Genomic DNA, 27,438 nt, shown 5'->3' on the forward strand with positions numbered 1-27,438 from the left:
GTTCATGTATCATCTAAATTTTCATGTTTAGGTGACTGCTTTGGTTCACATGAAACTTCTCTGCTGGTGGAATCTAGAGGAATAAATTATCTCACAAGTCAGGCTGAGCATAAAAGGGACTTAAGAATTCAGACTCTCTCCCAGCTTCTGCTCAGTTGTGCTTATGTTAACCGATGGAAGCAGCATGTGATGGAGAACATGAAGAGAAAATTTTGAGTTTCTATACAATCTTAGTTATGACATAACAATTATTTGAAATATCATTCACTTCAATCCAAGGATGACTTATTAAGAATGTTGCATTCTTGGGACTTCCCTGGTGGCTCAGTGGTTAAGAATCCGCCTGCCAATGCAGGGGACACGGGTTCGATCCCTGGACCGGGAAGATCCCACATGCCGGGGAGCAGCTAAGCCCATGCACCACAACTACTGAGCCTGTGCTCTACAGCCCGCGAGCCACAACTACTGAAGCCCGTGTGTCTAGAGCCCGTGCTCTGCAACAAGAGAAGCCACCGCAATGAGAAGCCCACACATTGCAATGAAGAGTAGCCCCCTCTCACCGCAACTAGAGATAGCCCACGTGCAGCAACGAAGACCCAACACAGCCAAATAAATAAATAAATAAAATGGGTGACATAGATTAGTGGCTATATTAGTACAATACTAGAAAAATAACTCAGTGCTGAACATATATTTAAAAAAAAAAGAATGTTGTATTCTTATATGCTATGGGCAGAGTAAACTGTACTTCTATACACTGATACAAATGCAGAGAGTAAACTCATTAAGGCAAACAACAAAACATTTTAAAAAATTAAGTCAAATGGAGCCAGAGCTATGGATAAAATCGTTCCCCCAAACTGGGACTTCCCTGGTTGATGCAGTGGTTAAGAATCTGCCTGCAAATGCAAGGGACACGGGTTCGATCCCTGGTCTGGGAAGATCTTACATGCCATGGAGCAACTAAGTACATGTGCCACAACTACTGAAGCCCGCGCGCCTAGAGCCCATGCTCCGCAACAAGAGAAGCCACCGCAATGAGAGGCCCGCGCACCGCAACAAAGAGTAGTCCCCGCTCGCCGCAGCTAGAGAAAGTCCGCATACAGCAACGAAGACCCAACGCAGCCAAAAATTAAATAAAATTTAAAAAGTAAATAAATAAAATTTTTAAAAAATTGTTTCCCAAAGCTCTAGGTGCTCTCATTAAGAAAAATCACCTCAAAGATATCTTAAAAGATAGTTAATTCTTCAGCTACCTTATTCATATTTACAGGTAAAATATTTTCACCCCCAAACTGCTGCAGGTTTCTACAGAGATAGATAGATAGATATATAGATAGATAAATAGACAGATAGATAGACAGATAGACGGACATCAATAGATAATTTCAAAAGCCAGAGCATTTCTCCCAGGAGGTAATCAAAAGCATTACAAAACACCGGGGACCTAAATGTGGTCATCTTTGTCAAAATAAATGTGTAAATGTATTTATTTGCTGTGTATTACGTACAAGTTCTTAAAGCAATGCAACTTGCATGGCATCTCTTCGGGAGACACTATGGCAACCCTCACTCCCAAAGGCATGAAGACCAATATAATTACAACACAAATCCATTCAACTGGTACCTAACTTCCCAAAGCAAATATTGTGCACAGCCTTTACTTGAAGACTAAATAAGTTTTCAATTTGCCATCAGTTTTACAGGTTACAGTCAAGGATTCCGAATAATGCTCTGGTGAGGTAAAAAATAATGGATCAGAGTCATATTTGACAACAGCTGGGGAACATCCCAGACTGCACTTAAACACCATAAAGCCTGGGATCTTCACGCATTGAGCTCTCTTCACAATGAGGAAGACATAGGAGACTAAGAAAACATACTGCAGGAGTACCTCACTGCCATATTTTTAATTTTTGCTATTTTTTCTTGAAACAATTCAGCATGCAGATATGGTTTCAAAATATTACAAATACTCATATATGTAATTGCTGAATTTTACCTAATTCTCCTCCTGACATTGTCTCCTGACTTTCTCCTGTTGAATACAGGAAAATAAAATCATCAGCAATCTCATATACCAGTAATATAATGTGATTTGGGATCATAACAGAAAATAACTTTTTAAAAGAAATTTATTTTCCTGAACCCGTTTGAAATTATAAATGGCCACCTGTGTTCCAGGACATCCTAGTCCCAGTGCATTTTTTACTTGTCTCCACTAGAGTTTTACTGGTTTCTTTGTATTCAGAGTTAGCCTTTTACCTGTGTACCAGATTACCCTAGTCCTTCTATAATCACAAAAATGAATATAGGGACTTCCCTGGTGAGGCAGTGGTTAAGAATCCGCCTGCCAATGCAGGGGACACGGATTTGAGCCCTGGTCCAGGAAGATCCCACATGCCACGGAGCAACTAAGCCCGTGCGCCACAACTACTGAGCCTGCGCTCCAGAGCCCACGAGCCACTACTACTGAGCCCACGTGCCACAGCTACTGAAGCCTATGCACTGCAACAAAGAGTGGCCCCTGTTCGCCGCAACTAGAGAAAGCCCTCGTGCAGCAATGAAGACCCAACAAAGCCAAAAGTAATAAATAAATAAAAATGAATATAATTATTTTACCCATAATGAACTTACAGATGAGATCCTTACCCCTAAATATAATATGATTCCATAGAACATAAATCTCCAGAAAAAGCATCGCCGAAGGGCATTAATGAGTTTGGGATTTTTCTTTGAGGCCAGTTCTCTATCCCATTCTCTGCAAAAGAATACAAAGTGGGATCAGTAAGTTGCATGTGCAAGTATCTGAGTTCTCTATTTCCCTTAACATAGTTTTATTCACAGAAGTACATTCAAGGAGATTAACCCAAGTGACTAAAGAGACAAAACCTTGTGGGGACCTTCCAACACCAACGCTCAGGCAGATATTTCGCAGAATTCAATGCTCCGCCATATATCAATTTTCAAGGAGTTGACTTCATGAAAAGGCCACACTATATGTGTTAAAGAAAGGTTCTGGCCTTCTAAGAAGCAATGAATGCAAGAGGTGGACAAATAAAATATGACTCTTATGAATACACATTGCTGTGCTTAGAACAAGGTGAAAAATAAATATTTAATTTTTTTCCCTTCAGCTCTTGATCTTTACCTGTTTAGAATTGCAGTGGATTTTACAAAATCTAACTGTCAAACCAAAAACAAGATTAAAAGTCAGGTGGATTTTTCTGTGACTTAACATTAGAAAAACTTGTTGTTTTTAAACGTAGGGGTATGAAACAAGTATCATCAACTTTGATTTTCAAATACTAAAGTCATTCTTTACAATAAACATCTTTGGAAAATTAGAACAGAATCAAATTCTATATATTCTGGCAGGAATAGAAATTAAATAAGTCTGAAAAATGGCTGGTGTCAAATAAATGTCTCTGTTTTCTTTTAAATACTATATATTCATCAGCCAATTATATTTACATTTTTGCCACTACTTTCTGTTCATAAAAACCCTCTTTCTCTTCCCAAGTGGATAAAATATATCCCTAAATGTTACCCTCATCTTCATTTTTAAACTGTACAGAGATGAAAAGTTTCACAGGAAAGAACTATATAAAGACTTTATATTTTATCAACAGCTATTCTCATTACTATCCATCTACCATTATTAGAGGTGGTTCTAAGTTACTCCAAAGGAAGACCACACAACTGAGATTTGAGGGCAGGTTTGGCAGTCATGGGCATTGTGCATGGACACTGGCTCCCCTGAGAAGCTTACTCTCTCATGCCTAATTACGCTATGCTACCCATCTACCTGCTCACACTCTTCCCACTCTTCCACTCACACACAAGACTTGCCTCCCATCCATGTCATTTGGTGATTCACAACGGGGTAAGAAGCTAAATGTGGAGACAGATTCTGCCTCTCTTTCAAAGGAAGAATGAGTCAGATGAGAAAGCCAGGAAGAGAGGTGGTACATAAACCAAAGAAATGGTTTCAAGTTGGGAAGAATTGGTCAACCCTGAAGTCATGGTAGGAAGATGTCATTATAGTTGACATTAAGAGTCCTCTGGTGACCCTAGTCAAGGTCATTTTAGGAATATGGTAGACCCAGAAACCATATTTCAGGGAGCTGAGATGTAAAGGAAAAGAGAAGTAGAGAGACCAGGAGAGCACAGAGATATTAGCTGTGGGGAAAAAAAAAAAAGAAATGAATGAGGTAGCGATCTGAGAGGAAGGCAAAGCTGGGGAATGTTTCAGTGGATGGGACTTGAACTACTGGACCCTGAGGGAAGGAATCAGCAATGAGAGTACATGGGGTAGTTCCCACAATACCACAACAGACCCAGTAAGCATTCCAAACACCAAGAGTTGAATCATAATGGAAGAAATTTTATACTTATCAAGTTTGTAGCTTAGCTACAGTCATGGAATGGATGTGCGATCTGCATACAGGAGTAATGCACAGGGTTCAAATCCACGGCCACAAACTGAGCCAGATGGGCCAAGGTACCTCAACCACATGGTAACCACCTAGGGCCTTCGTCACATATCATCTTTGAAATCTGTGGCCCGGGTCACTTTCCAAGGGCGCAGAGATACAAAGTACTATAAGTGATATTTCACTCTTTCAAAATACTTCAGTAAATTCTAAATAACAATGTTTACAAAAAAGAAATAACAGAGTGAAGAAGAGATACCCCAAAAAAGACAAAAATAATAAAGATAAAGTTTATGGACTTATGCTGGCACAGTGTTGGATTGAAACAAAATAGGTACATTTTAAACATTGAATTGATATGGAGACACAATGAAAACTGAGGAGAAAAAACTGTTAGGCCAGATAATCCTACAAATTCAGGTTATGTCCTCTATTTGGCCATAAGTAAAAATAAATCTGGAGTATGCAGGTTTTGATTAACCTAGTCCTACTCTGATTAATCTTTCCCTCAGCATCCATTTAGAACTTAGATATTCATTAACCACTATATTATTTTGAACTTGCTGATATACCTACAATATACTATGTTTATATATTTTATCTCTGCAGAAGTGTTACAGGTTTTTACATAATGCTAGCCATTTCACATTCAGTCATCATTCATTCATTCAACAAATATTTACTGAGCACCTGCTACAGTCAGCCCTTCATGTCTGCGGGTTCCTCATCCTCAGATTCAACCAACTGGGGATGGAAAATACTCACCAAAAAAAATTCCAGAAAGTTCCAAACAGGAAAACTTGGATTTGTCATGTGCCAGCAACAATTTACATAGCATTTACATTTTATTACGTATCATAAGTAATCTAGAGATGATTTAAAATATACAAAAGGATATGTGTAGGTTATATGCATTTTGTATAAGGGACTTGAGCATCCATAGATTTTTATATCCAGGGGGAATCTAGCAAGGGACAACTGTATATACCAGACCCTATTCTAGACCCTATTCCAGGCACATCATAAACTGAACAAATCAAACAAAAACAAAAATCCCTGCCCTCATGGCACGTACACACACTAAGTACTCGACATTAGGAGCTGGACCTTGAACTTGGAAATGTGAAGCTGCTACTCCCACTAGCCTAATTCTTTGAATAAAATCAAGAAAAAGTAAGGCTGAATATCTTGTCTTGAAATTTCAAAAGAAATTCAATGAATTCCATGAAAATAAGGTAAACAAATTGCAAATCTACTCAGCTATTTTATTTTGGTGCAGTAAAAAGTAGCTACTTCTTTTTCTTTTTCTTTTTTCTGTCAACTCCCTCTCCCCTTTCCCCTTCATCTGGTATCAGACCCTGTACTGCTGGCACAAGACCCAGTCTAGCTCATTCATAGATTGTTGTTGGTCCAAGGAGTGAGCTTGCGACTCAAAAGTTTCTGGGATTTTTCACATTTGGCCACAGAGAAAGGACTCTTTCCTCTGTGGTCTATAAAAATGTGAGCAAAGAGTTCTGAGGACCCACTGCATGGAGGAAGCTGATCTGAGAGAATAAAACCAGTCCCTGGTTCCACTGAGTCCCTAAGGCCAATTCTCTACCTAGGCCTTCACACAGGTTGACTACATGAACCAATGAATTCCCTCTTAAATAAATTCACTGGCAACCAAAAGGATTATAACCAGTACTCTTAGAGAGGAAGACTTCTTTACAACGGGAAACACTGTTCCTGGGGAGGCCAGGAGTATAGACCTGGGTTTGAACTACAGCTCAATCAATTATTAGCTGGAAAATTACATCATCTCTCTGAGCCTCAGTTTGCTCTTCTGTAACAAAGAGATAATGATGCTTTCCTTCCAGAGTGGCTGAGAGGAGATATTACACCTGGCATTCAACATATACTCAAAAATATGAAGTTTTTACATTTCTTTGACATCCAACAGCCTTTACCCTAAGATTTCCAAGTATGTACATTTGTATTCACACATTAAGATTTTGGAGGCAAATGTACACAACTTGCTTCATAAAGATGTGATTCCAGTCTTCACAGAATACACGTAATAGTCTTCAAAGACAGGTAGCTTCTCAGAATACAAACATGTGTTTTTCCAAAAACGGTCCTATCTCAGGAAAATGGTTTTTCTTCTTTCATCCTTTCATTGTTTAATTCTTAACTAATCAAGACTTCATCAAGAAAATAGGATGTTCCTATTATAAGTATGCCATTTTAAGAATTAAACCCTCTAATGTCAGTTCTCTAGTCTCTAAATAATATTAATTTCTCTCTTCAATAAACAATGTGTATGAACATACCTTTCCAATTTTTCAGATAGATTGTCAGCAGAATCAGAAGAAGAGATATGGTATATGTCTGACAATTCCAGGCGCTGTCTGTACCCTTTCCTCAAAATTGGTCTGGTCCAGCTAAAATAAAGAGAGGAGAGACAGATATAAATGTTAACTTGATTTGATCTCCAATGTAGACTTGGAATCAGATACAGTTTCAAATTTTATAGCATGTGGAAAATGGTGGTAGTGCATAAATACGAGAATAAAATAAGTCAACTTATATAAGTGCCAGGGAGTCATATCTTACAGAACACAACTATATAAAACATCATCACCTCTGAACTGATGTGACTACAGCTTTGTCTAAAAGGATGGGGGATGACGGTAGAATCATCATCTTTCCCAGAGGAAAAAAACAAACTGCTAAACATTCTATACTAAAAGTATTCTTCAAGAAAAAAAAAGAAGAAAATTCCCCCAAATAACCAGATACTAGGAGTTTATAGTTTGCTGAAGTCCACTCTCTACCACTTCAAATACAAAATGATCTGTGAATAAGAAGACAGACCCTCAAACAACACTCTTATATAATTTTGTTAACCATAGCTCACAGTACTCAGCAATGAGCTATTTGTTGAATGAACTGACTGTAGCTGGAGTATCAGTTTGTTGACTTAATCATCACCGCTGAATGAGGGTGGGGATCATAATTTTATGTTTTGTCTCCTCACCCCATAGCAGTTATGCACATCTGCCCTCTAGGCATCTAATAAATAACAATTTATGATGGAAGCTAGGGAAGCTGGCATAGTAAATACTTATGCAGGATACTCCAGTTATTTTCAAATACATTGTTTCTACTACTGTGAATAAGGAAAAATAATCTTCACAGAGATAAGAAAATCTAAAAAGAAGTCAAAGACAAGGGAAAACAAAGAGGAAGGAGAGAGGGGCAGGAGAATTGTAAAACAAAGAAATCACGTACAAAGAGAAACTTCTAAATGAAATTTGAGCAAATGAGACCTTTCTCATGTGAAATTTCATATATTTATTTTTTAACATCTTTATTGGAGTATAATTGCTTTACAATGGTGTGTTAGTTTCTGCTTTATAACAAAGTGAATCAGCTGTACATATACATATATCCCCACATCTCCTCCCTCTTGCGTCTCCCTCCCACCCTCCCTACCCCACCCCTCTAGGTGGTCACAAAGCACCGAGCTGATCTCCCTGTGCTATGTGTCATATATTTATTAAAGAAAGAAATTGAACTTGAAATCAGTGATTCCCAACATATGCTTTTACCCTTACCATCTTTCTTTTCTTCAGAGAGTCCTAAAATTTGGTGTCATTGAGACGTTGGTAATACATCAAAATTCATGTTACCCACCAAAAATCAATAGGGAGTGTTTTAGCAATATCTGAGAAGCAAAATAAACTTATACTAGGAAAATTATTCCAGCAAAGCCATTCAGAATAAAAAGAGGAAATGCTATGCCAAATGCAAACATTTTGACATTGTTTTCAGGGCAAAACTTTGCAGAAGGCTCTCATGTCCACCTTCACCATTCCCACCCCAAGAGTCCAGATTCTTGTTTACACTTCCCTTGTCTCCACCTTCTTCAGTCAGCCACTGCCCTGTGTTCCTGATGTCTCTACAACTTGTCCTTCCTTAAAATTTACCTGAATTAAGACCCAGCTCAAGGACTTCGCTGGTGGTTCAGCAGTTAAGACTCCACCCTCCCAATGCAGGGGGCCCAGGTTCGATCTCCGGTCAGGGAACTAGACCCCACATGCCGCAACTAAAGACCCCGCATGCTGCAACTAAAGATCCAGCGTGCCACAACTAAGACCCGGCACAGCCAAATAAATAAATAAATATTTTTTTTAAAAAAAGACCCTGCTCAAAGGCTCAGTAGTTTCACCAACCATTTCTGACCAAGATATCAACAAGTGACAATGGTTTAATATGTCAGTTTCTTCCATTAACTTGCAATATTTGCATCTTAACAAGAGCCTTCAAACTTCAGCAAAGGGTGATAATTGTTTTATCTTTATTGCCCAGTGTGATCCATGGGCAATTTCTCCTGGAGAGCGAGAATGAAAATAGTTAAGGACAGTCTGAACACAGCAGTTAAAGAAGTGCTGTGATCATGCAGCATCTGCATTGGGCATCGTCTGTGAGACTGCTGGCACACCTGCCTGGCACTCACAATCTAGTAGCCAACATAAGCACTTTGGAAGTACATTTGCCAATACAGGGGGCAGTAAGGGTGTGAAAAATCTGGGACAGCAATTTAGGATATAAACTCCATTCTGTTGGTTATAAGCCTTTGTAAACTTAAGAAGTGAAAAGGTGAAGCAAGTGTTTACTACTAATAAAAAAATTATGCGTATATAGCACTTTCACAAACACTAGCATATTGTGATTTTCATTGGAAAGTCTTGATAGGTAGGTAGAACAAGAAGAGATCATTGCCCTACTTTAAGGATAAAGAAATGGAGGCTCAGAGATGTTAAATTTGTCCGTTACTAAATGTCACAAACTAGATTTTTACCACATTCTTCTGATGTCATTTCTTCCTTTACCACGTTCAGCTCTTATGTTTAGGAAAATTAAACTTGGTGGGTTATTCTAGACATAGTGCTGGAACGCAGGTCTGGAAGCAGGGAGACCAGAAGCTAGCAGACTGCAGGCAGTAGTGTGGTGTCGTGTACTGACAAATCTTTAATCATGCCTTCTCCAGGAAAAAACAAAAAACAAAACGTGACTTATGGTATTTGCCAATTTCTGTCACCAGAAATGTGAAGTCACCAAATGTGAAGTCACCGAACACAAAGTTGGGAAGAGATACACAGCTGCATATTATAAGATTGTGTGATTACCATTCAGATACAATCAACATAACCTGAATACATAGATAATGATTAGGTAGTGATAACTTTTCAATTATTACCTTTGTTTTAATATAATTTATTTGATTGTAAGCATAAATCAATTAATTTTTAATACTAGTTGTACTTAACAACCAGCTCACAAAGTTCCTGAAAATTTAACAATCAGCTCAGCCAGAAAGGGCCAACAGCAGTAGATCACTTACTGCCAGATGGTTGAAAGACTCAGGACAAGGGTAATAGCATTGAGAATGGAAAGGAAGGGGCCTATGGAAAATTTGGAAGAGAAAAATATACTCCGTGTATTAATAAACCTTTCATTTTCAGTATGTTTGAAATTGTTAAAATAGGAAACTAAATTTACAAATAAAGAGAAGTTCGCTATCTGTAAATATTACAATACCAAAGACATTTGCAGGAAATTTAAAAACAAATCTTTTCTTTCTTTTAAAAACTAAATAAACATACATCTTTTGGTCCATATCTAAGACCTGATCACCGTTTCCATTAATGAGTGTCTAGCTCATTTTTAAAATACTTTAAGTAACACCTACATTTATAAAAAGCTTCCTGCATTATCCATGCCCATTTTAATATATATGTTATACCAAGACATCTAATTTTGATTATCAAGAGTTCCACAGCCCAGCATCATCAAATCTAACATATTCAGTAGTATTAAAAGTTAGCCATTTAGGGCTTCCCTGTTGGCGCAGTGGTTGAGAGTCCGCCTGCCGCTGCAGGGGACACGGGTTCGTGCCCCGGTTCTGGAAGATCCCACATGCCGTGGAGTGGCTGGGCCCGTGAGCCATGGCCGCTGAGCCTGCGCGTCTGGAGCCTGTACTCCACAACGGGAGAGGCCACAACAGTGAGAGGCCCGCATACCACAAAAAAAAAAAAAAAGTTAGCCATTTATAATTATTAATATAATTTAGTGTTTCTGACAGAGTCACTACAGTAAACCTATATTTGTAACCTGAAATAGAAACAGCTTAAGGTAAATTATGAGAACTAAAATCAATTAACCTTAGGCTGCCTGGCAATCACCAGAGTTATCTGAAAGAATTTATTTCGTGAGATTAAACCAAAAAGAAAATTGAATGAAATTTCTGCCCCATCAAGGAGGTCTCCATGACTACCTCAAGCCAGTCACAGAAATACAAAAAAAAAAACCAAAACAAACAAAAAACTCCCCAGGTATCTACACTTAGACATTCACTGAAATATTAGTTACTGTAAAACTCCAGCCACCACTTTTTTTGAATGAGCTTGAGTATGTTAAACATACTTGGATAGAATTTAGAAATGCCAACTCAGGATTTCTACTTCAGCATTTCTTCCATTAAATATTAATGAGTACCCAGGTGTTTCATTAGCAAGGCAGGTACACCTGGAATAACCAAAAGCAATAAACACTATTCTTCCTCCTTATCCTCAAATTTGCTCCCACCCACCCTTCCTCTCACCTCTAACTGATCTTACCCTTCTCCTTCATTCATAACCTGTCACTGTGTATTGAAAATGGACTTATAAATTGATCTACTTAGAAACTGTGACAGTTTCCAAAGTTCTCGTTATTTCTAACAGAAACTAGCTAATCATTAATTACAAGGTAGCAGACAGAGATCCTTAAGATATATAGTTCTTTATAACCTAAAATTTTGGGACTTCCCTGGTAGCGCAGTGGTTAAGAATCCACCCACCAATGCAGGGGACACGGGTTCGAGCCCTGGTCCGCAAAGATCCCACATGCCGTGAAGCAACTAAGCCCGTCTGCCACAACTACTGAGCCCGCGAGCCACGACTACTGAAGCCCGCGTGCCTAGAGACCATGCTCCGCAACAAGAGAAGCCACCGCTCACAGCAACGAGAGAAAGCCCGCATGCAGCAATGAAGACCCAACGCAGCAAAAAATAATAATACCAATAAATAAATAAATTTATTATATATATATATATATATATCCTAAAGTTTTCAACGAACTTAAAAAAAGTCTGGTACCCAGACACACTGTGCACTTAACGATAAGAGTCTTCTAAGGAAAAATGCTATCACTTGATTTTTTTTTAATATATACACACACATACACACTATGAAACTGTATTTAGTTTCTTTTCTTAGGACAAAATTTCCGATTTCTACATAAATTTAGAGTGACTTGTAATTCCTTATGATGAAAAGAATTTTCCAATTATAGACACTATTAAAGCTTTGATTTTCATGAAACCTATCCCTGTAAAACCACATAATTAAAGCTTATAATCATTTTTCCATTTGACATTTGGCTTTTATTAATCCAACAGAGGCATCTGACATTTTCATCTGCTAGAATTTAAGATGAAGGTCAGGTATCAGATCTTTTCAGTTTCAAATGATTTTGTTTGTATAAAACAATCATGCCTCCACATTATTTAACATTACTTTTGATTTAACTAGCCAGATAAAATGAAATGAAATAGCAAATTCAAACCCATGGTTGCATGACACATCTCCTAAATACTGACAAACGGATACACTCAAATGACTCAGCCTTTTTCCTTTTTGCATGAAATAACACTTGAGGAACTAAGTAGAAATTACTCTAAACTGCTTAGTATGGACAAAATTAAATACGCTAGAGGTTTTCTCATCATCCAATATATTTACCATGAGTTTGAAATAGCCCAAATAAGCTGGATAGTCCTAACTAAAGAAAACGGTGAAGTTCAGGCTGAGGAAAGAGGGGGAATCATTTGAACAGACTGTAACAACAAATCTCAAATTCCTGCAGCATACTCTGCCCGTTTGCTTTAGGCTTTTTGATTAATGGCTATGATGGGAAGAATTGATTTGAGACCAGAAGTCATTTCATCTCTAAAAGGATGTTTCTTTTCTAATTCACATAAATATCACTTCAAATGTCACAGTTATTTTATCAACTTAGATCTGGTGTTATCTTATAGTTGGATATGTTTTTTCTCAATGAATTTTAGTAAAAATAAAACTTGAGAAAGTAGTGGCATCTAGCTCTCAAAAGTCCTGTATAAAACTTGTAGGCTTCAAGAATGCACCCCAAAGTCACAGCACTGGGGTGAGGGTCAAGTCGGTGAGTCTCTGTCCTCTCATTCCACAAGGTAATTAAACAGGGTTTGCTGCTTACCCATAAAATGGTAAATTTATAATAAATAACAACTTTAGTCAGCTGAATCACCTTTTTTCTTGCTAAAGATGAACTATTTCTGTGTTTGAGAGTTAATTTCTCATGAGGCTCCTAGTTTACCAAGAGAACTGTAGAAGTTCTTTTTCTTTCTGTAGATGAGTAAACAGTAAATGTAGTCAATGAATTTTAGAAGATTTGGAAAGATAATTATTTGCTGCTCAACAAAACACTACAAACCAATTCTGAAAAACCTTCCGGAGGCCCAGAAATTAAAACCATAACATAAATTACTTTAACTTCATGCTTAATGAACCTAAACATTAAATAGGAAATCGATCTGCCCATTTTAAAAGATGCTCCCAAATATAAATGTATTTGGAATGTAAGCATATTAAGAAAACTTCAGGAAAGATATTTTCTTTTTTGCTTATCTATATTCACTAATGTTTAACTATGAGCATGTATAACTTTGGAAATAAGGAGGAAGTTCTTTTTAATTAAAGAAGAAGTTACATATTATAATTAGTACTTGCTATGGCTAGCTATGCACATAAACTTTCTAGTCAAATATGTTTTAACTCCATGATTTTCATATAATGCTCACTATTTTCATTTCCCATAAAACTGCTTTCTTTTCTTTCCTGATATGATTGCCTGAGGTAAAACTTTATCATGAAGACTACAAAACTCCAGTCACCTAACTTCTACTGCGAATCCGTTACTGAAAACACTGAATTAGTGATTTTAAGAAAACTCTAGGTTTTAACTCTGTCATTTTCCAGTCATGTGACCTTGGAAATAGCTTTTTTTAAGCTCTCTCAGCTGCAGCTCCTGCTGGAAATAATTACTATGACTACCTGGTTTTCATGAGAGCCAAATTCAATGTTGTCTATAAAATATTACAGCTGTATGTTATTGCACTGCTTCTTCATAGAAACTACTTGGCTTTAGTTTAATTTTCAGAGCACTAAAGTTTATTATTATTGGGATTATAACAAAAGTACTAGCTAACCTTAATAGACTATTCCTATAACTCTCTAAAATTCTAAGTATTTCACATATGTTATTTCATCTGATCCCCACTACAATTCAGGAGATAAGCCCTAATATTATCTCCATCTTACAGATGAGTAACTGAGGCTGAGGGAGCTTAAATAGTTTATCCAAGGCAGAGTTAGAATTTCAAAACAGGACTGTGATACCAAAGCCTACACTTGTACCAAATTTGCCATATTAGGACTAATTTTAGAAGGAAAAAAAAAGCAGCACACAGATAAGTATAATATGAAAAGCATAAGCAACAATAGAAAAAATAGATAAATTCCGCATCATCAAATTATAAAACTTGGGCTTCCCTGGTGGTGCAGTGGTTGAGAATCTGCCTTTAATGCAGGGGACACGGGTTCGAGCCCTGGTCTGGGAAGATCCCACATGCCGCGGAGCAATTACGCCCATGAGCCACAACTGCTGAGCCTGCGCATCTGGAGCCTGTGCTCCGCCACAAGAGAGGCCACGATAGTGAGAGGCCCGCGCACCACGATGAAGAGTGGCCCCCACTTGCCGCAACTAGAGAAAGCCCTCACACAGAAACAAAGACCCAATACAGCCAAAAATAAATATAAATAAATTAACTAATTAAAAAAATTATAAAACTTTTATGCTTCAAAGCAGACCATCAATAAAGTAGAAAAAATAACCCAGAGAGTGGGAGAAAATTTTTGCAAATCATATATCTGTTAAGAGACCTGTATCTGGAACATACAAGGGACTCTTACAACTCAGTAATAAAAAGACAACCCAATTTAGAAATTGGCAAAGGATCTGAATAGACATTTCTCCAAAGAAGATATACAAGCACCCCAAAACATATGAAAAGATGTTCAACCTCATTAGCCATTAGAGAAATGGAAATCAAAACCACAGTGAGATTCTACTACACACCCACTAGAAAGGCTATAATCAAAAAGACAGGTAACGATAAGTGTTGACATAGATGTGGAAAATAATATTAGAGCCCTTATATCCTGCTGGTGGGGATGTAAAATGATGCAGCCACTTTGGAAAACAATCTGAAAGGTACTCAAAATATTAAACGGAAAGTTACCATATGACCCAGCAATTCCACTCCTTGGTATATGCCCAAGAGAAATGAAAATATGTGTCCACATGAAAACTTGTACACAAGTGTTTATAACAGCATTTTTTATAATAAGCAAAAAAGTAGAAACAATCCAAATATCTACCAACTGCTGAATGGATAAATGTATAATCCTACAACTTGAACATTGTTTAGCAATAAAAAAGAATGACATACTGATACATGCTACAACTTGGATGAATCTTGAAAACATTGTGCTAAGTGAAAGAAGCTAGTCACAGAAGACCACATTGTTTCATTTACATGAAATGTCCAGAACTGGCACACCTATGGAGAAAGTGGATTAGTAGTTGTCCAGGGTGGGGATGAAGGAGGGAATGGGGAATGATTGCTTATGGGTATGGAATTTCTTTTTGGGGTGATGCAAGTGTTCTAAAATTGGTTGTAGTGATAGTTACACATCTCTTGTATACTTTAAGTAGGTAAATTTTTTGGTATGTGAATTATATCTCAGAAAAGCTTGTATTAAGAAATCAATTGTCAGCATGGATTTTAGAAACTTTTCCCAAATGTTTGATTTTCCCTCCTAGAGTTGGTGAAATGCATGTTTTTATTATGGTGACTTTGACACTCTAAACCCTTTCATATATGTCAGTGCCTGGGTAGCTGCTACAAGTGATTAAGACTCTGTGCAAAGCCCACGAAAGGATCCAAGGATTGATGACATGAAACATGAGTCATATAAATCGTTTATTCCTGGCCCCCACAAGCAAAGCACTTAATTGCTGGAACTACTATGAATACAGAAAAAATAAGAATGGTGAGGGAGTAGCATTGGCATAAAAAGACCACTTCTAACAGCTATACTTAATCCATTCACGGATTTCAGGGACTTAAGAAATTGAGAGACAATAAGCAATACTACAAAAAATAGCCCAAGTCCGTGTACTTTAGAAACGCAGCCTCAGAGCATTGTTTCACGGTTTTAGTTTGATTTTTATTCTATCTGGGCATGAAGCCACAAATAAGAGACACAAAACTGATTATAGCTGAACAACTGGCTAGAAAGATAGGATGATTAACTACCCAATAAAATCGCTGCATCTTGTATGAGTTCACTTTTAGGAGCTCTTTACTAACCTAGAAAGACAAGTGATAACATTGCACTCTAACTTCTGATTTTTATTTCCATTGGCAATAAGAAATATATCCGGGGGATTCCCTGGTGACGCAGTGGTTAAGAATCTGCCTGCCAATGCAGGGGACACGGGTTTGAGCCCTGGTCCAGGAAGATCCCACATGCCACGGAGCAACTAAGCTTGTGCACCACAACTACTGAGCCTGCGCTCTAGAGCCCGCGAGCCACAACTACTGAGCCCGAGTGCAACAACTACTGAGCCTGCACTCTAGAGCTCACGTGTCACAACTACCGAGCCCATGTGCCACAACTACTGAAGCCCGCATGCCTAGAGCCCGTGCTCTGCAACAAGAGAAGCCACCATAATCAGAAGCCCGCGCAAGACCCAACGCAACCAAATATTTAAAAAAATTATAAAAAAAAAGAAAGAAATATATCTGAAACCAAGAAAATAAGGAAGAGGGAAAATGGATTGGCCTTCTGATTTTATGGTAGAAATGCCACTGGGTTACTGGCTGGCATTTGTAAAAGCTTACAGAGAGAAACTTGTGTGACTATCAGAAAAACACCACTATTATTTTAGACAATTCCATACTAGCAACAGAGCAGAGCAGCAGTTTTAAGCATGAAAGGAAAAGAAGGAAAACAAGTTCTACGCCATCTTCTAAGGTAGGAACAAAACATACTTCACATGAGTGATGTAAGGATATCTCACACATGATATATTGATTTAACTGGTATTTGTTTTATAATTAACCCACTTATTCCCTCACTTTTTTTTTTTTTGCGGTATGCAGGCCTCTCACTGCCGTGGCCTCTCCCGTTGCGGAGCACAGGCTCCAGACGCGCAGGCTCAGCGGCCATGGCTCACGGGCCCAGCCACTCCGCGGCATGTGGGATCTTCCCGGACCGGGGCATGAACCCGTGTCCCCTGCATCGGCAGGCGGATTCTCAACCACTGCGCCACCAGGGAAGCCCCTCCCTCACTTTTTTACAGAACTCTGAATCCCTTATTGAAGCTCTTTGTTCACCTAGTTTGTTCAGACACCATCACTAGGACCCAAAGTAAACACTCTCTAACAGGCTTCTTCATCCTTCGGCAATGAAATCCCCATGTCCTTCAGGGTCAGGGTTGCCATTCTAGAATTAACTCAACATCTGGAGTCAAGGCCACTTGATATTTCTCTGCTAAAGTCTTTCTCGCAATATGGAGATAACTCTCCTCTCTTGGGGACAGAAATCCTCTGAGAAGCTCTGGGCTGTGAAGTCAGGGATCTGTTTGGTATGAGCTGTAATAGGCAAATCACATGCTAGACTCTCATGACCTTCAACTTCCAAATGACTTAATGACCCCTCACCATGTGTACAAAAAAAAATCACTACTTATTAAATCCTCTGTGATACCTGCTTTCCAGTTACTGCTTCAAAGCAACTTCTCCCAAAATTAAAAAAGAAAGAAAAAAAGCAGTCTAAGTCCACCCAACATAGTTTATTTGAGGATGTTTACTTGTTTATTTTGCTTGATAGATGGAATGGTAAAATGGAGGTTGGAGACAACCTCAGAAATGTTTTAAGATGAAGATGGTTAAGAATGAATCTTCCAAGGGTAACATTCAAACATGATGCATCAGGAAGACAAAGCTGGTGATTTTTTAAATTTAGGCATGATAAATCTGGTCTCTAGGGTTCTGCTTGGAATCCTCTAGCCAGATATATGATCAGTCAAATTCTAGAATTTTTCTCATTTATCTTAACTTTCTCTTTAACTTGCATATGCTGTATGTTCTGCTATACTGTTATCCTGCTGCTACTCATGATTATTTCTCAGGATTCAAAGAGGCTTATGGCATTGTATTCAGACTTCTCCACTGCAGATAATTCCCCATCTTCAAACTATATATGGAATTTGGTCATTGGTTGCATTTTAACCCATTTTTATCTTCCATTGTTATTAGTTCACCCTCTAAAAAACAAATCACAATTTATAGCATTAAAAGGTAAATTTAGGGGCTTCCCTGGTTGCGCTGTGGTTGAGAGTCTGCCTGCCGATGCAGGGGACACGGGTTCGAGCCCTGGTCTGGGAAGATCCCGCTTGCCGCGGAGCAACTAAGCCCGTGCGCCACAACTACTGAGCCAGTGCGTCTGGAGCCTGTGCTCCGCAACAAGAGAGGCCATGATAGTGAGAGGCCCGTGCACCGCGATGAAGAGTGGCCCCCGCTTGCCGCAACTAGAGAAAGCCCACGCACAGAAACGAAGACCCAACACAGCCATAAATAAACAAATAAATAAAAAATTTTTTTGAAAAGGTAAATTTAGCAGCTTCTTTATTTCTCCCTGCTTTGGCAAGGTGTGGAGTGTTTGTAGACACATTGTATGACTCAGGATTTAAGATTCAGATCCTATTCCTGAGGTTCTGGAGCAATGCTAATGCTATTTTTCATTTTCTTGGAGGCTTGATATCACTGAGAGGGACATTGACAGTAAAACTCCTATGAGATGTAAGGGGAGGAGAACAGTAGTGGCTGAACCCTCACTCATCCCCAGTGTGAATCCCAGGAAAAAAAGGAGGCCTGACAGAAGCAGAGAATGGAGACAACCATTGGTTCAAGGTTTATCATGGAAATAAGACTTCACTGCAAAAGCCTTACTTTAAATCCTCTTCACTTAATCTCTACATCTTTTTTTCATATAGTCAACATATAAGTAAATAAAGATCCACAAAATAACCTAAGTTACTTTTTCCCCCAATAGCAAAACACACAATAATGGACGACTGAATCATTAGATCCTAACAAGCAATTTAAAAGCTCAGAACAGTCACCTTTGCAATCAGGTCCTTAAAAACAGAAATCATAACACAAATGATGATAGTTTAGTGCAAATCATTTTTACAGGCATTTAAGAATTATTTTTACTTCAATATGTCATAATCTCTTGCTTGCATATACACGTTAGGAAAAAGAACTTTAAAGGAAACATCAAGCCAGATTCTCTTCCTTTTAAACTCTGCAGGAGCTCTCACTGGATGAAACCATTGATAATAAGATGGCTCTTAATTTTTTAAAGGATTCTCCTATTCCTATCATTTGATACAGCATTTTTTTTGGTTTTGTTCCAACACCAGCCAAATGCCAGGTCACACTGAAGAAAAATTAATAACTTCCTCAAAATAAAACCTGACTTCTATTTCCCAAAAATCTCAAATGCATTGAAATAGTTTCATATGAATTATGTGTGTCTCTCTACAATCTAGGTTTAATTTTCCTCCCATGCATTCCATTCTCTCCTGTACTTCCTCCACCTGAGCTGTCATTACTAATTGTCTATTTGCTTGTCTGCCAAACCCCTGTGTTTCCAAACACGCCAGACTATAAACTTCCCAAGGGCAAATACCTTAGAGATTTTTTTTACCGCTGTATTCCCTGCCTACCACAGAGCATAGCACATAACTGTCACTCAATTATTTTTTAAATTGTTAAATTTATGTTACCACATTATACTTTGCTAGTTTATTTCCCTCATAAGATTAACTTCCTGAGGACAATGTAGTTGTAATATATATCTTTATATCTCCATAGTCTGGTCCAGTGCCTGAGGCAGTGCAAAAAAAAAAAAAAAAAAAAAGTGAAAAGTGAAAATATTTTTCAAGTCAATGGTAAATGCAGTGCAAATGTGGGGGTGCCTATACTTTTCCAGGGACCACTCTTTATTAACAGTTATGCCCCTTTTCTGAGTCATAAGTTAAAGCCAATAATTCTAAAACTTCCAGCTAAAATTATTTAATTCTCCTCAATAAAATGTTTTCATTTTTAACACTCTTCATTACCAAAACATTCTAATGTCTGGCCTTCAAGCTATTTATTCTCAGTGGAAATGTACCAAAATTTCATAAATGGAAAGTTGTTCTTCAGTCTACTCAAGAACAACTGGACGCTTTTTCTTTTTCATTTATTTATTTATTTTTTCTTTCTTTGCGGTACGCGGGCCTCTCACTGTTGTGGCCTCTCCCGTTGTGGAGCACAGGCTCCGGACGCGCAGGCTCAGCAGCCATGGCTCAAGGGCCTAGCCGCTCCGAGGCATGTGGGATCTTCCTGGACCGGGGCACGAACCCGTGTCATTTGCATCGGCAGGCGGACTCTCAACCACTGCGCCACCAGGGAAGCCCTGGATCCTTTTATTTTGACCCTTCTTGACCGTTCCCATGTCATGTCACCTGACGTACTTGACATTGTCTCCATGTTACCTGTGTACCATTACAAATGAGGTACACACAGCTTTTTAAAAAATTTCATAAATTAGTGTAACCCTCTATATGTATTATACTTTAGAGTTTCAAATTGCTTCCATAGCTCATTCTGCTCCTGAAGACTATTACTATTTTCGGTTGAATTGTGCTCCTCTCAAAAAAGATATATTTTAATTCTAACACCAAGTACCTCAGAATGTGATCTTTACAGAGGTGACCAAGTTAAAATGAGTTCATTAGAGTGGGCCCTACACCTATATGACTGGTGTCCTTATAAAAAAAGGAAATGTGGACACAGAGACAGGCACACAGGGAAAATGCCATGTGAAGATGAAGGCAGAGATCAAAGTGAGGTGTCTATGAGTCAAAGAGTGCCAGCAAATCACCAGAAGCTGGGGGAGAACATGGAACAGATTCTCTCTCAGAGCCTCAGAGGAAACCCAACCGGCTGACACCCTGGTCTCAGACATCTAGCCCTCAGAACTGTGAGACATTACATTTCTGTTGTCTAAGCCACCCAGATTTTGGTACTTTGTTAGAGCAGCCCTAGCAAACTAATGCACTGGCTTATCAGAGCATGATGGTAAGAGGGTGTTTTTGGATGAGACTTACACTTAACTTGGTGGACATTGGACAAAACAGATTGCCCTCCATAACGCGGGTGGGCCTCATCCAATCAACTGAACACCTGAATAGAACAAAAATGCAGGCTTGACCAAACAAGAGAGAATTCTCCAGGAGACTGCCTTCAGAATAAAACTGGCACATCAGCTCTCCTGGGTCTCCAGCCTACCAGCCTATGCTGCAGATTTTGGACTTGCCAGCCTTCATAATCATGTGAGCCAATTCCTTGTAATAAATCATTTTATATATATATATATATATATATCTCCTATTGGTTTCATTTCTCTGGAGAACGCTGACTAATACACATATTAAACACTCAATGAATATTAGATCTCATAATAATGCTGAGCTGTGTTAAGAGGAGGAGAACTCATTGTACTGATGAGCATAACATCATCATCAAAGTTAAGTAAATTACCCAAGATCATACTGCTGTTAAGTCACAGAGCAAGGATTCAAGCCAGGTCTGTCTGATTCCAAAGTACATGTTTCTTCCCCTATATATTGCTACTTCAGAGTTGACAATAAGGATAGAGACAAAGTCAAATGTGAGACCATTTTCTAAGAGCGTAGGATGGGTGAAATGAGGACTCAAGGGAAGGTCGAGACCAACCAATATGGGGGAAAAACTAGTTCAGTGGTTTTCAAACTATGGACCCCAACACCTAGTGTTCCCCTGAGATACTTCCTGGAGCTCACCAACTTTTGATTTGAAATGTCAATATTTTAAAGTATGTTTTACTATTCTAAAAATAAGAATAAAATCATCACACATTCCCAAAACTGTTATATGAAAATTTTAACACACTGGATCCATCCAAACATTATCCTGGACTTCAAGGCTAACTCATTTAGTGTCCACTGTGCAGGAAAGCTTCCCCTGACATCTCTTTGAACCTATTTAAACATATTGCAATCTGTCATTGGTTATACCCACACTGCTTAAGTGAGCATGTTCACTATAAACCAAGTGAACATGGTCTATAGTGAACATGCACCAAGACATGCATATATAGACTTGCACCAGGCTCAATTAACAGCCCATCATATCTCTGGCATACCTGCTTATACAAGGTTTCATTCCAGCATAACAGAGAGTTGTGCAATTCCCAGGGAATGACAACGAGAAGCATATGATATCATCTTGGTTTTACAATACTTTACCGTGCTGACTCAACAATAAGGTGACATTGATTACAAGACATCATCAGTGTAATAATGGTCTTTCCAGAAAAGCCCCTCTGAATTAAATACACACAGTTAAAAAAATTGTTTTTCAGTATCATACACTTATTCACACAATTACGCACCGCTTCCTTCTTCAGTGTCATAATTAAAGTTTTCTTCTAAGCCTTCACATTCAGGTCAAAAATATACTTTTGAATTATTCTTGGTATTCACAGTTATGAATAGGGTTACAAGTGACAAGTTGCATTCACACCACCTTCACCTGTAGGACAGGCAGTATAATTTCAAAGTAAAGCACAGTGCTGAGCTTGGGCAACTTCTACCTTAATTACAGTGCTTGGTATGCCAGACAAACTTCAGACTAAATAATTACTGTTCTTTCAAAACTAGATCACAGAATAATCCTTCTCAAGAAATTTCAAGCAAGCAACTAAATTTAAGTTAAAAGTCAACCTTGTGGGGTACAACCAATGCAAATAATTCAGCTGAACTTACAGGAAGATATACCTTCTATGAACTGCTAAGTTCCCATATTTCAAGTTATTCCTGGCCTGATGGCTGACAGGTTTTTTTTGACATTATAAGAGTCATCTCAATTTCAGAAGCATAATGTGAAAAACGTAAGCATGTAGGACCAAGGAAGAGCACGTAAATGTTATATAGTCATTTCAGCCCTTATCTTGGAGCAGGAGGTTACCTATATCTTTATATTTATGGAGGACTTACTGTCTTTTATTTTCACTTTTATTTGCATATATTGCAGTTCCATAGAAGATTTCCTTTGGATTCTGGATTCACTGATAAAAATATTGTTTTTAAAAAATTGTAAAAACCACTGCACTAGGAAAATCCAAGATTTATACATACAAAGAGTCAAACATCAAGTTGATGAACCATCTGTGAGGTGATTCTGCCTCTTCCTTCATCCCCAAGAAATACAGTAAGAGTAAACATAAAGAAACAAATGACATGAGTGATGAACAACCAGGGACTGGTGATCAGAACAGGACACCAAAGAGGGTGGGTGGTGGTGAGAGGAACACTAAAGTGACTGAACCTGGAACTCAGCGGAGGGGATTAAGTTGGTAAGGAAGGAAGAATGGATACAGAAACGCAACAGAAAGCCTAGCTGAGTAGGTTTGACAAAGTGGAAGAAGGCAGGAAGCTAGATTTAGAAAATGAAAAAGATGAAAGGAGTTGATTAGTACCTGGATGGAAAAAATAAGGATAAGAAGTGCAGTCTGGGTCAAGTTTTGTGAAACTGAGCTGTGTTCATGTAACAATGGTTGGCTAACGGCATGCTTTTGGCTGATCACATCTCTCACTCTTCAACTGGACATTTAGAATTTTAAAGACCTCATTAATCTAAGACAAGACCCTTCCCTTCCCCTCCCCATCCTTCCCTCTTCACCTCTCTCCACCTCAAGTAGTTTGTCTTATAGATCCATGCAAAACACTGTAAGAGGGCATGCTCCTGGCACTTCCAAGAAGAACAGAGTCTAATGCCTTACTTAAATAATATTATTTATAATACATGTATCAAAAATAAATTTCAGAGACAAGAAATTAAGAAAACCTATATACAAAATTAAGTGAAATTATATAATTTACCAATTCCATTCTAGATTGTTGGATAGTGTGATACACTGGTTAAGAGTTCTAGAGATCAATGTAAGTTCATGTCTTGACTTCACAGTAATTAGTTGGGTGGCCTTGTATAAGCTCTTTAATCTTTCTTTTTTTTTTTTTAATCTTTCTAAACTACATATTTCTTACATGTAGACTCTATCTAAAATTATTTGAAGAATTCACTGAGATAATACATATAATCCCTGGTACATAGAAAGTGCTTAGTAGATGTTAGGAGATACCGGAGGCAAAACTGCAGATTTCAAGAACTATTTAAGAGGAAATTTTGAATTCTGTGGCAAGTTGAACGATATCTATATTTCTATTGTTAATTTGCTAAAAAAAAAAAATGTGAACTTTCAAAATTTTCTTCCTTGGATCCTAAGATTAAAAAAGAAGAATGTTAGGATGCAACTAGAGATTATCATACTAAGTGAAGTGAGCCAGAAAGAGGACAAATACCATATGATATCACTTATACGTGGAATCTAAAATATGGCACAAATGAACCTATCTACAAAACAGAAACAGACTCATAGACATAGAGAACAGACTTGTGGTTGCCAAGGGAGAGGGATGCACTGAGAGTTTGGGGTTAGCAGATGCAAACTATTACATTTAGAATGGATAAACAACAAGGTCCTAATGTATAGCACAGGGAACTGTATTCAATATCCTGTGATAAGCCACGATGGAAAAGAATATAAAAAAGAATGTCTGTATGTGTATAACTGAGTCACTTTGCTCTACAGCAGAGACTCGCACAGCATTGTAAATCAACTATACTGCAATAAAAAAATTTTTTTTTAAAAAAGAAGAATTTTAGGAAAGAGAAGTTTAGTGGAGCTGGGAGAAGATGGAATCACCTCCATATCCCACGTTTTATGATTATGTGGTAGAATCCTGGTTTTTGTCCTCAAATCTGCAGTTTTCCAATCTTTCATTAAGGTTGAAAAGCACTAGTTGGGCCATTTAAACCCACTTTCTTAAGATTAACTTAATGGCTTTTAGACTTTAGCATGCAAAAAGAATCACCTGAAATGTAACAAACAAACAAACAAATAGGAAACAAAAAACCAAGATTATAGTTGCCCTCTCCCAGAGATTCTGGATTTAGTTGGTATGGAGTGGGACCTAGGAATCTGCATATTTCATGTAAGATATATTATAGATACATAGATCTATCTTAATATATTTTTTGAGCAGGTGACTGGCAATTTGAGAAGCACTTATCTGAAGCTATAGAAAATACTGATACTTATGAAGGGCTTCTAATTTTAAGAGCATAAGTTTTTACCTAAAGAATTTCTTGGGACTTCCCTGGTGGCAGAGTGGTTAAGAATCCACCTCCCAGTGAAGGGGACACGGGTTCGAGCCCTGGTCTGGGAAGATCCCACATGCCACAGAGCAACTAAACCGGTGCGCCACAACTACGGAGCCTGCGCTCTAGAGCCCACGAGCCACAACTACTGAGCCTGTATGCCACAACTACTGAAGTCCGCACACCTGTGCTCCGCAACAAGAGAAGCCACCGCAGTGAGAAGCCTGCACACCGCAACGAAGAGTAGCCACTGCTCGCCGCAACTAGAGAAAGCCCACACTCAGCAACAAAGACCCAATGCAGCCAAAAGAAAAGAAAAGAATTTCTTAATCCTGTTTCTAGCTAGATTTCTTTTCCAACAGAATAACTAAACTTTGATCAAATTTTCATCGATAGGAGATTTGGCAACTCATTGTTTTTTAATAATAACATACATGTCTACTAACCCCAGAATCTAACTCTACTTTGCAGTAATAGTGGCTGGAGTGACAGACCGTGACTCAAGAAAGACAAGAGTTGTGTTGCTACCCTTGGCAGAAACAGAAACAATTGAATCAGCAAAACCTTGTATGAGAGTTCAAAAAGGCTGCCAAGTTACAAGTTAACACCTCAGTGGATCCAAAGACTGTGTTCAAGGACTAAATCCAATATACATTTCTAAATGTAATGATCTTATCTTTACATTTCATAGGAAGTATTTAAAAAATTTTTAAATACATCAAACAATATTTGCTGTCAAGGAATTATACTGCTGACTTTAGAAAAGTTTATGTGAGATGACCTTTATTCAGTCATTTGGTAAATCAATAAAAAATTTAGGCCCCCTTCATTAAATGGAGTAAGGGAAAATCTATAGATATATATGATGGCCTTTGCTCCAAAGAGAAATAAAATTGTCTCATTAAAAATATCAATGTGAAAATTCTAGTAAAAGAATAATTAGAATGTATAATAGGTTTTGATATGTGGCCTAAGCCTTCAAACTGCTATATTCTGGAATATATCAGAGATTCAACATTTATACTGAATAAAGGCATGCATGCATGAATAAATGAATGAATAAAAATCACATTAGTATTTCAAAAATTACTTTTACATTAATGAGTTCATTTTACAGTGGTTGTCTTTCTAGCTAATAAAATTGCATAAAACCTTAGCTCCGATGTTATTGGGATGGCTGAATTGGAGCTTTAATTTCATCAGTCTTATAAACTCTTAATACAGTGAATAAAATTTTGGATCTCAGCGTCATTATATATTTTATGCTCTTATTTTTGAAACTGATTTATGAAAATACCTATTGTTTAACTTCATGAATGATGTTGAGCCAAGTTTGCTCCATAATCAAATTAATCCATAGGGGATTTATCTGTGCACTTTTGTTCACAGTCCATATATACAAGATATACATTCACTTTTATGGATAGGAGAGATTAACTCTAATAGATCTCAGATGAAAAGCGACGGAAAAGAGGCTAATGTGTTTCAGAAGCCAACCCTATCTTTGATTGAAAGGGAGAAGTTCTTTTGGTAATAAATATTTCATCAGCTTATTTATTATTTTGAAAAATGTATTCAGAGGTCCAAGACTAAATTGAGTTTAAGGTCTTTTTTTTTTTAAGACTAGATTGTGGTATATACATTTAGGAAGAAATTCTGGAAATAATCATTGAAATCATCTGTTTTAAAATTAAACTGTCAGGCACCCAGAATACTCACATGATATTTGAAGAGAAAAAATATTTCAGGTGGAAAACTCATCTTTAGCAAAGCATTGATCTTCTGAAGAAAAATAATAGTGTACTAACTTAACCTAGAATTTTCCTAGAAAGTCCTGTAACCCACACAAGAAAGCAAACAAAAAAACCAAATTTTCCTATTTTGTTATAATTTAGAATTCATGGATTTGGTAAAGCAACTAAAATTTTTATTCAAAATTGATATTTTATCTTCAGGAAAGTCAAATGGAAAGTTTTTAAAGTTTCATATTTACAAGTAAATTTTTACATTTCCATCAAAAATTAAATTTTAGAAGTATAAACATTAACTGAATTAGTCAAGTTTTATTCATTCAACAAGTATATATATATATATATATATATTTTTTTTTTTTTTTTTCTTGCGGTACACGGGCCTCTCACTGTTGTGTCCTCTCCCATTGTGGAGCACAGGCTCCGGACGCGCAGGCTCAGCGGCCATGGCTCACGGGCCCAGCCGCTCCACGGCATGTGGGATCTTCCCGGACCGGGGCACGAACCCGTGTCCCCTGCATCGGCAGGCGGACTCTCAACCACTAGCGCCACCAGGGAAGCCCCAACAAGTATATTTTAAAGGCCTACTATTCACCAGGGAGTCAGACAGGTGCTGGAACCAAAAGATGGATAAGATAGAGCCTATACCTTAAAGGACGCATAAAAAAAATGTATACGCAAA

At 37.9% G+C, this 27,438-nt stretch overlaps 1 protein-coding gene across 7 annotated transcripts in view; it reads right to left on the reverse strand.

Moving 5' to 3' along the window:
* Positions 1-27,438, reverse strand: part of CFTR (CF transmembrane conductance regulator) — a 201,631-nt gene that overhangs the window by 165,430 nt on the left and 8,763 nt on the right. For 4 of the 7 annotated variants that reach the window (XM_089917472.1, XM_089917471.1, XM_022582638.2 and 1 more), the window contains exons 2-3: positions 6,749-6,859; positions 2,653-2,761 (exon numbers count right to left, since the gene is read on the reverse strand). In XM_089917472.1, coding sequence (XP_089773598.1) covers positions 2,653-2,761; positions 6,749-6,859 — 220 coding nt within the window. Of the gene's footprint in view, positions 1-2,652; positions 4,646-6,748; positions 6,860-27,438 lie in introns of all 7 variants that reach the window. The other 3 variants (XM_089917473.1, XM_089917474.1, XM_089917476.1) reach the window with 2 other exon arrangements.

This window comes from Delphinapterus leucas, chromosome 9 (assembly GCF_059928025.1).
Source record: "Delphinapterus leucas isolate spDelLeu-1000000601 "Yukka" chromosome 9, BTC_Dleu_Yukka2, whole genome shotgun sequence".
Lineage (NCBI taxonomy): Eukaryota > Metazoa > Chordata > Mammalia > Artiodactyla > Monodontidae > Delphinapterus > Delphinapterus leucas.